Source organism: Perkinsus marinus, assembly GCF_000006405.1.
Source record: "Perkinsus marinus ATCC 50983 genomic scaffold scf_1104296971434, whole genome shotgun sequence".
In the NCBI taxonomy this organism is placed as follows: Eukaryota; Perkinsozoa; order Perkinsida; family Perkinsidae; genus Perkinsus; species Perkinsus marinus.
Genome location: NW_003202100.1, coordinates 62,495 through 72,653, shown reverse-complemented (window position 1 = coordinate 72,653; position 10,159 = coordinate 62,495). Strand labels below are relative to the sequence as shown.

General features: G+C 49.5%; 4 protein-coding genes across 4 annotated transcripts in view; 3 read left to right on the top strand and 1 right to left on the bottom strand.

Moving 5' to 3' along the window:
• Pmar_PMAR010884 (calcium-dependent protein kinase, putative) overlaps positions 1 to 2,306 on the bottom strand; it is a gene marked incomplete at both ends in the record, with an annotated part of 3,251 nt that extends 945 nt beyond the window's left edge. The window contains 8 exons of the mRNA XM_002766859.1: positions 144 to 273; positions 322 to 436; positions 484 to 578; positions 859 to 1,020; positions 1,242 to 1,345; positions 1,388 to 1,521; positions 1,565 to 1,683; positions 2,250 to 2,306. Of these exons, the coding sequence (XP_002766905.1) occupies positions 144 to 273; positions 322 to 436; positions 484 to 578; positions 859 to 1,020; positions 1,242 to 1,345; positions 1,388 to 1,521; positions 1,565 to 1,683; positions 2,250 to 2,306 (916 nt within the window). The remainder of the gene's footprint in view (positions 1 to 143; positions 274 to 321; positions 437 to 483; positions 579 to 858; positions 1,021 to 1,241; positions 1,346 to 1,387; positions 1,522 to 1,564; positions 1,684 to 2,249) is intronic.
• Positions 2,307 to 2,835: 529 nt separating this feature from the next.
• Pmar_PMAR010883 (conserved hypothetical protein) lies at positions 2,836 to 4,972 on the top strand (the record flags this gene model as incomplete). The annotated part of the gene is made up of 6 exons (XM_002766858.1): positions 2,836 to 2,971; positions 3,019 to 3,114; positions 3,159 to 3,267; positions 3,314 to 3,501; positions 3,545 to 3,690; positions 4,829 to 4,972. 6 exons carry the CDS (start codon positions 2,836 to 2,838, stop codon positions 4,970 to 4,972), a joined length of 819 nt encoding a protein of 272 aa, XP_002766904.1.
• Positions 4,973 to 5,615: 643 nt separating this feature from the next.
• Pmar_PMAR010882 (hypothetical protein) lies at positions 5,616 to 8,627 on the top strand (the record flags this gene model as incomplete). The annotated part of the gene is made up of 16 exons (XM_002766857.1): positions 5,616 to 5,678; positions 5,757 to 5,869; positions 5,919 to 5,999; positions 6,052 to 6,203; positions 6,255 to 6,334; positions 6,382 to 6,486; positions 6,537 to 6,613; positions 6,660 to 6,714; positions 6,762 to 6,845; positions 6,895 to 6,974; positions 7,023 to 7,342; positions 7,790 to 7,965; positions 8,012 to 8,110; positions 8,163 to 8,318; positions 8,364 to 8,472; positions 8,520 to 8,627. Exons 2-16 carry the CDS (start codon positions 5,764 to 5,766, stop codon positions 8,625 to 8,627), a joined length of 1,788 nt encoding a protein of 595 aa, XP_002766903.1. The 5' UTR covers positions 5,616 to 5,678; positions 5,757 to 5,763.
• A 431-nt stretch (positions 8,628 to 9,058) lies between these two features.
• Positions 9,059 to 10,096, top strand: Pmar_PMAR010881 (hypothetical protein; the record flags this gene model as incomplete). Its single annotated transcript, XM_002766856.1, has 1 exon — positions 9,059 to 10,096. One exon carries the CDS (start codon positions 9,059 to 9,061, stop codon positions 10,094 to 10,096), a length of 1,038 nt encoding a protein of 345 aa, XP_002766902.1.
• Between the last annotated feature and the right edge of the window lie 63 nt (positions 10,097 to 10,159).

The window sequence follows — 10,159 nt, the reverse complement described above, 5'->3', positions numbered from 1 at the left end:
AGGCTTCCATATGGTGTCTTTGCTGTTCACGAACTGTCACTTGCTGCGAAATTACGAGAGGTGGGCCCGTTCTTTGTACCACCCTGTAGCAACCGCGAGGTCGTGGGATCGAATCCCACCACACGCAAGTAGCACCAACTCACCAGCAGCGGCAAAATGATACAGGTTGGTCAGCACAGATGTATCAAGGGAAGGTTCCTGATCTCCTCTCCAGGTTTTCCGCAGCCATGGGTCCTGGAGGGCCTCCTTGCATGATGGCCTCCTCGCAGGGTCCTATCAACAATACCAATGCCATCTTCCCTAACCAAACACCCCTCCCACCTTAGTAAGGAGCCTCATGATGAACTCTTTAGCTTCCTGACTCACATCGTCCCACACTGACGCGGAAAAGCTGTACTTCGCCGCACGAACACTGCGTAAGATAGCTTGCTCATCCCTGATCATATTCAGTGGTCTATCTTGGCGTTGGAAACCCATGACTACCTTCCCGTGAAGGGTGGCATGCCACTAAGGAGCATATAGGTGATCACTCCTAGACTCCATATGTCACACTTCTGATCATGAGTGCCTTTCAACACCTGTAAAAATGACGAACCCATCGAGCGAAGACGTGTACCCATCGCTTTATATCTTTCCATGGGCGATCGGATCACGAGGGGAAGTGCTATAAATCATATCCCAACGAGCCAAGCTCTCATCGTGAACAATCATGTGCTCAATACAGACTGATACAGTCATGACGCGTCGCATAAGATTCCGTTTGAGCCTCCCAAAGAACGCCTTGCTCACTATTCTCGCTATCGAACCGATTCATTATTTCGGAAATGCTCCCTCGAAAAAAGCAATAGTAAAGCTCACCTCCGGTGCAACGTAGAAACAGGTACCACACACTCTGGTGAGAGGTACACCCGAAGTGAACCTCTGTGAGAAACCAAAGTCAATCAGCTTCAATGGTGAGTTGGGAGACTTGTCCAGGAACATCCAATTCTCGAGCTTGAGATCGCGATGACAGATATTATGCTGAAATAAGGAAGCTAACCGCGTACGCTCCACCATTTTAATCTGTAAAACGCCATAATAGCGCTATACCGTGGCTTGGCCTATACGTCGCACGTACTGTACCGAAAAAGTCTTCCACTCGTAATTTCAATACTAGCAACGGCCGGCATGCACTATGCACAGTCTTCCCCATCGCTGTTCACTATACAGCGCATCACGTACGACCACTGACCGATGCCTACCTCATGACAGTAGTTCACAGCGCTGAACATTTGCTTCACTAGCCCGGCAGCGTCAGCCTCGCTGAACCTTTGGACGTCTTTTAATCGGTCGAAAAGCTCCCCACCTGAGGGACTCTCTCCCGCAGTCTGTGTCAGTATTCTCTCACCTGAGCATTTCTCCATCACCATGTACAAAAACGTTCTCGACCATCGGGACGCTGATTCCCGATCCACGTAAACCTCGCGAAGACGGACGATGTTTGGGTGGTCAAGTCGGAGGAAAATTGCAACTTCATTATACCTAACAATCTCACTGGCCAGGGAGATACGGAATTGAAAACTACAGTTGATCGTATTTCTTCTTGCTGAGGTTCCAAGTCGGGAGCTTCTTCAAGGCAGACTGCTGACCCGTCCTCCTATTAGTAATGCTACGTACTGAGCCCGACACTCCTGTCCCCAGTATCTACAGCGACTCGATATTCAACGAGCAGTTGCCAAAGCGAAACCAAGTGCTTGATCTCAACAGGTGATCAGCAAGCAGCCCATAGGGGCATTCTACATGGCATGCCCCTCATCAGTCTCAAAACTAACCCCGCTGTGGTAGTAGTAACATTTTAATAATTTAAAAGTCGACAGGAGGTTGACAGTAACATGCTAACTAACCTATCGAACTGCCGCTCCTCGTTCTACAGGGTGATGGGTGAATTACGCGACAAAACTAGATCTGTGAGAGATCAGTTCCGCTTAGGCGACAGCGCCAAATCGAGGACATGTTCTAATTCATCCGCCGCCGCCACTACTACTACTACTACTACTACTACTACTACTACTACGACTACCACTACTACTACTACTACTACTACTACTACTACTACTACTACTACTACTACTACTACTACTACTACTACTACTACTACTACTACTAGTAGCTAGTAGCTTTATAGCAAAGGTACTCTAGCCAAGGATGCTACCCTCGACCAGGGTCCCTACTACTACTACTACTACTACTACTACTACTACTACTACTACTCGTCCGTCAAAGTCATATACGTCAGATATCTTCACAGAGGTGACAATCTTGGCCATCCGAAGATCCCGAGATTCTTCCTGTTGAATTTCGGATAGTATCTTGTTGCACGAAACAAGCCGAGCATGCATCATCACAGGCCAGTCCCAGTAGCTAACCTACTTGCCCTGAGGAGTTACTCCTACTCTTTTCAACGTCTACTCGAGAATCAGTCGGGGTTTCACCTAAGGGACGACTCCATGAATTTGTTGGACGAATCCTTACTCTGCTTAGCAGGGGAGAGGACCTTGTCCCGTTTCCCTTCCTTTCCAGTGGTATTATGCCGTCGTTCCGGATGATTCTCTGACCGATGCGGATGACGGATAGTCGAGGATGATACGCATCCCATAGACGCAGTAGAGCTCAAAATTCAACTATTAAATTACTGTTGTGAGTCACTCAAATGAAGAGCGGACGATTATGCGCGTTAATTATCGCGTAAACCGGACGTTTTATCCCGAGTGATTCCGGCGCAGTTAGAATGCTCGTTTTTGATCACGACTCTCCGCTCGAACTTACTGGCGTGCACTCCTTGTAGTAATCAGACGCATGCATGAACATTTCTTCGTCCGGCGCTTCTGTACAAGAGCCCCCCAGAGGCAAGCCGCTGCCCTCCGTCCTCACACGATGCCTCGCTACCCGAATTTGACAGTGGGGGGCCTGTTGAGATTCTGTGACTATACTGGTAGTCAAGGACTACTCGATCGACCAGCATCGTCAAGTGTGCTACAGGCACGGTCTCATTCGCCAGCTCGGGTGCTCTGGTGGCAGGAGCGGCTGGAATGGACATCGTCGGATGTATTGCAGTGGGCACAATAACCGCTATAGGTGATTTTTTGACCCGTAAAGGAGCGAACGATTATACCTGTCAGGCGGCGGGACCATCAGAGACGTTATCCTGAGGCGCCAGCGAGCGTTTTGGCTGGACGAGCACGAATACTTGTGGATGTCGCTGGTAGCAGCGGCTTTGACCTACAGCCAGTAGGGGACAGCCGCTTGTGACCATACCATCACGTCGTCTCATCAGGTATCGTCGGCTCAGGTCCGAGTCTAGTCGCGAGGTGTTCTCGACCATCCTAGACTGGACGGACCACATTGGCGTTGCTGCGTTCTCTGTTATTGGCAGCATGAATGCCATCAGAGCGTTGGGTGGAGTCCGACTCGCCATCGTGCCACACTGTGTCATCGCGGGGGTCATGACTGCTACGTTCGGGGGTACCCCGGGCTTCCGTTTTTTTGTCCCTACTGATCACCTCAGGCGCGGTTCGCGATGTTGTTACCGGCCGACCAGTGAGGATCTTCCACAATAAGCAGAGCTTGTACGCCGTATCATCAGCAGTTACAAGTCTCACCTACATTCTGTTGAGCCTCTATTCAACAGGACCTCTGGCAATCACTACCAGCGTGAGTTTTTGAAGAGTGCCGGTTATGTTTTCGTTGTTATGTTCTCGCAGATACTAACTGGCATCGGCTTGCGCGCGATCTCGATGAAGCGGCAGATAACAACCGATACGATGGTTTTTCCTGATGAAAATAATTACGATGAAGAAAAATAATTTCATCCACTTTTTCGTTCATTCTGTTTGGTTTCAGTAACCAGTGTTTGCTTGCATACCATACCTCTGATCACCAGTAACTGTGTTAGCATTACAACGTAATAACACGAAACTCGTCATATATGTTTCGACTGCGTCCGGCAACGTAACGAGTTCTCGCGGACACCTCATCCGAGTACGATGGTGATCACAATGATCACAAGTTGGGACATATGGCTCGCGGACTGCACGAGAATAAGCCAGCGTATAACCTCCGAGACGAGTGCCACCAATTGAGTAACGCCGAAATATCATACATGCACCAATCTCAAACTTCAGTGATCTCGATTGATGACCTTCCGTTTATTGCGAGTGGATTTTATTGGCTATGCTCTCATTACTCACTGGGTAAGGATTTGTAGAGACCGAGCGTTAGATCGCGAAAAGGTGATAACAAGCCATGAAGCGTCGCATAGCTCTTCCGACACCTAAATTTTAACCATGTAGGGAGGCATCAACGTATCAACAGATAGAACAGATTGAATACGCAAGTGACATTCGACATTGAAAATGGTTAATTACAGGATGTAGGAGTGTCCGACACCACCCATCAGCGATGGACAGTTTTAACTCACCCCAGGCACTTTACGTCGCGTCTGTTGTGCAGAGCTGCATAGTAAAATGCTGCTACCCACATGTTAGGATCACGACGGTCTATAACACCGCAGAACGTAAAACGTAAAGAGGTAATGATCAGGCTATGAAGTGCCTCACAAGACTTTTGACATCTCGAATTTAAAGCACGTAAGGAAGCATCAATGTATCAACAGGTGAAACAGATAGCATACACCAGTGACATTTCACATTGACAATGTCTGATGACAACAAGATGTGGGAGTGTTCGACACCGCCCATCAGCGATAGACGGTTTTAATCCACTCCATACAGTTTACGTCGAGAACAGTTGTGCAGAGCCGCATGGTAAAATGCTGCTACCCACATGTCAGGATCACGACGCTCACCAACTCTGCAGTGAGTTCTACGATGCAAGCGAAGCTCGGACACGAAAGAATCTGAATGACCGAGGATTAGAGCATCACGATTCTACCGAGATGTTTATATTCACCATCAACTTCGATGATGGCAAATGATACAAATCTCGATGGCACATTATGACAGTGAATTTGGGGAGAACAAGCCCATTACCTCTCCGCTAGTTGCACAAGTAGAAACCAAATTGGACCTTGCAGTCTAAGCCTCTTTGAACGCCAAGTAAACCGATTCGATGACTACAAACCATCGTGAGGAGCGAAGCAGTGAACCAGCTGAATCAAAGAGAACTCCCAGAAGGATTTCCCGTAGATACTCTACTCACTGCTTGGTCAGCAGCACGAACCGTATAGTTCGGCTCGCTTGAAGCAAGCGAGATATGAAGCAGCAACTCAGTAGGAGGGTTAAATGCATCTACATAGGGCCTTCAGGCAAAGTAGATAAGGTGATTTATCGTACTCATCATAATCACATCAATCTCACCAAGGAGATGTTGCTTGGACAGTCGATCTCAAATCGATCTTAAGCCATAGCTAATTGAAGAATACAATCTCGCGCGCCATGAAATTATACAACGTGAAAGGTGAGGTTGGTGCTGGGGGGGACAAATGTTGTGTCCATCGAGAGCGCGATTACACGGGTTCCGGTATGACGGGACGCTCGTGTGTCTGCTGGATCACGATGAAGGTGCAAGGATGCAAGGAGTGATTCTCAGTGGTTCATCATTTTGTGGTGTTTCCGACACTACGCCGCTCCCGTCACCTCCCCTGCAGCCGTTCGCCGTAATAAGCCTACAGCTGCACTGAGGTAATGCTGTTGAGGCTGAATGGCCTTGGAAGGAGTATGACCGTTGGTAACAGACTTCTATGGGCTGGCTGTGATCAGATAAGTCATGCCGCAAAAACCTAGAGCGACCAAGATGTCGCTTTATGATTTCCAAGGGGAGCCCAAGGAGGAGTTGTTGCCGACCAGGAGTATTGGACTCGAACGTCAGTCTGGTATGCTTTGGAATTGCTTCTATCGCTGAGGGGGAACTAATCCTTTCAGTTCACCGTCGTCGTGACGATGAGCCCGGCAGAGGGGATTCGGAAGGGACTTGGCGTCGAGGTGGTGAGGATGGACGCAGTGGTGAGGCGGCATAGTTGGAATTCTTTGGAGTACTCCGTCTGGTATGGTTTAGGTTCTAGAGAGCGCGGCGATCCGGACGCGGGCCGTGGCGATCTAGATGACAACTGGCGTGGATCTGCTAGGTTGCGTCCTTCGGGCAGTCGGGAGGGATTTGGTGACCGTCGGGAGGGATTTGGTGACCGTCGGGTGGATCCTGCCGATGAGGTGCGGGTGAATTCGTATGAGAGCCATTGTTGAGCAACGATCATCTCTCAGGACAAGGACTGGCGGGCAGGCCCTCGTCCTACCCTGGACCGTGCTGGTGGTAGTAGTAGGCTCCCTAGGGCGGACGATAGGTGAGGTAGGGAGGCAGTACCTGGATGCTTATTCCATCTCGTGCTAGTGGCTTGACTCCCTTCCGACAACAATTGCGTGAGCGTGCCGAGGCTGCCCGAGCTCGTCGTCAAGGCGATAGATCTACCGAGCGTGATGGTCAGGACGATGAGAGGTGCGCTCTCCCCCTACGCCATATGTGTTGAGCTTTTTGGTCCCCTTCAGCCGCTCCACCTCCCGTGGCTTTGCCTCTAGAGGTGAACCTCGATCGTTATCGAGAGAAGACTCGGATCGCGCGAATAGTAAGTCCGGGGTTAAGATTGTAACCAATTTGACTCCATCCCCCAGATGACGATAACTGGAGAGCTACTGCTCACACCTCGACAACTCTGCCGTGGAGAAGGTAGGAGTCGAGCGAATTCTGTTCCAAGTCTTACGGCACGTATTTAGGCCTGGCATTGCGGAGGAGCCGCGTTCTTCCGACGCTCCGATGCCGTCGAGACGTCCTGGTACAGCGCCCGCCTCAGACTGGAAGTATGTCTAACATTTGATCATTACTGCTGTCATTATACGTTTCTCGTAGGGCCCAATTCGCTAACCGCAACCGTGCCTCTGGAACAAGCGCCACTGAGGAGCCTCGGACTCGGGCATGGGTTCCTCCGTGTAATGCAGAGCGGTTCGAATGAGGTGGAATAAGGTCGTTTGCTTCAGCTCGGGCTGATGCTCTCCGAGATGATCGGGCTCGTCATGAGGAACCTGTTAGAAGGGGTGACAGCTTTAGACGAGATGATGTCTCCCGTCGTGAGACCGGCTCATGGAGAGCTGAGGCCTTGAGGCGTGATGAGCCCCTCAGAAGGGAGGAGCCTACTAGGAGCAGTGCGCCGTGGAGGAGAGGAGTTGATAGGGAGGAACACCAACATGGCAACCGGCAGGAGGATAAGGAGATGGTTGAGAGTGTAACGAGAGAGCTTGAGACTATGGATGCTCGTGGAGATGAGTGGGCCGTTGAAGAGGAAGAGGAGAAGCCAACGGTGAGGGAGAGGGTCACTATTGATAATGCTATGTATAAGGCGTGATGCCTCTAGGCTGTGCGGGGAATATGCGCATGGTGAACCACATATGTTGGTGACAGTACGAAAATTCCGAGGAAATTTTGGGAGGTTTTCATTGATTTTTGTACATTTTTACCGAATTCGTATGTAAACTTCAGTAATCAACGAGGAAACGCCTAAGCTCAGCTGAAAAATGCATCATTATCAAACGCGAACGTTGAAAAGTGCGCGAGAATCTTCCACGCATTATAGATACGAAACGGCCGAGAGATCTATCATTACAGGTATACCAATCGATTTCCCCGGGCTTGGAGCTCCCGAAGTACAATTTTCATTGTCATTCGCTCATTGAGTCCCGAGTTCTGTCACTTTTCACGACTTGCCTATCGAACGCGAACGCGCTGTATATTTCAACACTGTCTTTAGGTGCCTGCATTTGATGCTGCTAAAATTGACAAGTTCCTAGTAGCGTACCAGAAGCATGTGGATGATGTCACGAAGAAGACTGAGCATATCGCAACGAAAATGCCTAAGAATCTCGGCGTAGCAGAAATGCAGAGCTCCTATCTCCTGGATAAGATAGTAGCGGCCTTGGTTATGAAGTAAATGTCAGTCGAGATGGGTGGTGCTTCATACACGTCCCTTCAGGGCATCAACGTTGGCTTCACTGGACGAGTGCCTTTCTCTCTTTCATCGTCATGCGCCTGTAATCAATGCTCTCATCGACTCCAATCGTCAGACGCGGGGGTAGCAGGGCCATACTAGATCTATTTTTTGCTATAGGAGAGTTGCTTGCCAGATACTGTTTCCAGCTGCTGACGTCCTCTCAGAAGGCTGTGGAGTCGGTCAAGTGTCCTAGGCTGGCAAAGGACTGTACGCTGGTTGAGGCCGTGTGGTATTCGCTGTATGATATTGATGCGGTTACTGCAGAGCTCATAGCCTTTTGGAGCGATGAGTAAATGCTGTGCTGTTCCTCACCTTGAGCGACATCTCGCTATAGGTACTCGGGTTCTGAGGCCGACACTGCTGATCGCGCGAAGATCGTTTTCCAAACCCAAGCTCTTCGTGAGTGGCTGAGCGCTGTCGAGGAGGGAGAGGCTACGAGGGATGTAGGATGGTGAATTCCTCAGTGAGTGGTATGACGTGTAATCTGTAGGCTACTGAGGAGGATGATGATGATGAGTGGGCAAGTAGTAGCAGTAGCGATGATGAAGATATAGAGGCTCTCATTCCGAAGAGGGCAACGGACATACGTGTTCGATAAACGTCTTAATACACTTTACTCGTAGCATTGCTGACGCTGTCTTTAAGAGTACTAGTTCCTCGCTGGCTACTGTCGGTTACTGCACTGCATACTTGGCTGATATACATTACAACGTCACCATCATAACAACTTCATTATCTTCCTCCGGGAGAGTTCGTCTGTGTTGTGTTTTGTGTGGCGATTTTATGGCTGCCTTCACACGTTTGAATTTTATGATGTAAATTTGTCTTTGTTTCCTCGTTGGTTTCTCCATTTCTCGACAGTCTATCGTTTACGACTTGTGCATTTGCTTGGGAGGGCGCGATGCTTTCCTTCGGGGCCTGGCTTAGTGTGTGTTGACATCCCTCTGTTGTGTCGGTGCTTTGTCCGGCGCACAATGGTGTATATAGAAAGCTCTCTGAGTTTCTTTGTTCTGTCAGTGTTCTTACTAAATGGATATTAACCCGTTACAGAATGTTGTAGAGAAGGATGAGGACATTTCTTTCGAGAATTCTGAAGATGTCACCAGAGGCGTGGCTTTGGATCTTTCCGCTCTGGACATGAGCTCATTGCCGCGCCTCGGTGGCAAGTCCTCGCCTAAGATTTGCCGTTGTGGGCGTTTCGAGGGATTCCCTCCTAGGTGCCCTACGGATTCCATGTACATTTTCCCTATTACCAGTGTTGACGTTTCCACTCAAGACCATCAGCTCACTGCTAATTCGGCAGTCGAATTCTTGGAGGATACTTTCGAGGACTGCGACATCACCGTCAAACAGGATAAGTTCAAGCTCGCACTGAATGTGTATGATACTTGGGGTCAGAAGGCTTCCGTCTGTGTGCGGATGTTTTACCTTTCTGAGAGTCAGATGAGGTTCTCATTTCGCTGTGACAGTGGAAGTCGTGATGTCTTCCTTGATGTATACGCGAGATGCAGCGCACATTTGATGGGAGACGCGACTCCGTCTACTCAGGCAGAGTTATTAGATAAGATTCCGTCACTGGACATGACAGATGTTCATCTTCCACCCCCTACTGTGGAAGAACTGGGTTTCGAAGTCGACATGGTTGAAGACTACAATGAGTCGATTAAATGCGAGGCTCTGTCCGTCCTATGTGGTTGCGGTGACGTTGGTCTCCAGGCTGTACTCAGAAGGACTGGTGTGATGAGTCAGCTACTCCTCGATGAATCTACATGTGTGGCTATTGCGGCTTGTAGATTGCTCAGTAACTGCGAGAAGCGTAACGATGTTACTGTCGAGCTGATGATGACTGAGGAAGTCGTTGCTGCCCTTCTTGAAGGGTTGCTCGCGGCTGAGCCTATGTCTGCTAAAGCCAATAAGCTTGCTGCTACTTTGGGCAAGGTCCTCCGTATGTCTAACGACCTAGTGTCTCAGTGTGACATCCATTCCCTTGCGGATGCCGCTAACATGTTCGTCGCTGATGTTCGTGTTGCTCAGTCCCTCGATCAGAGCTTAGCGATGTGCACGTGAGCTCGGTGAAGGTTCCAAGTTATTCCGGCGCACCCCGTATAATATGTGGTGTCAATGTCTATG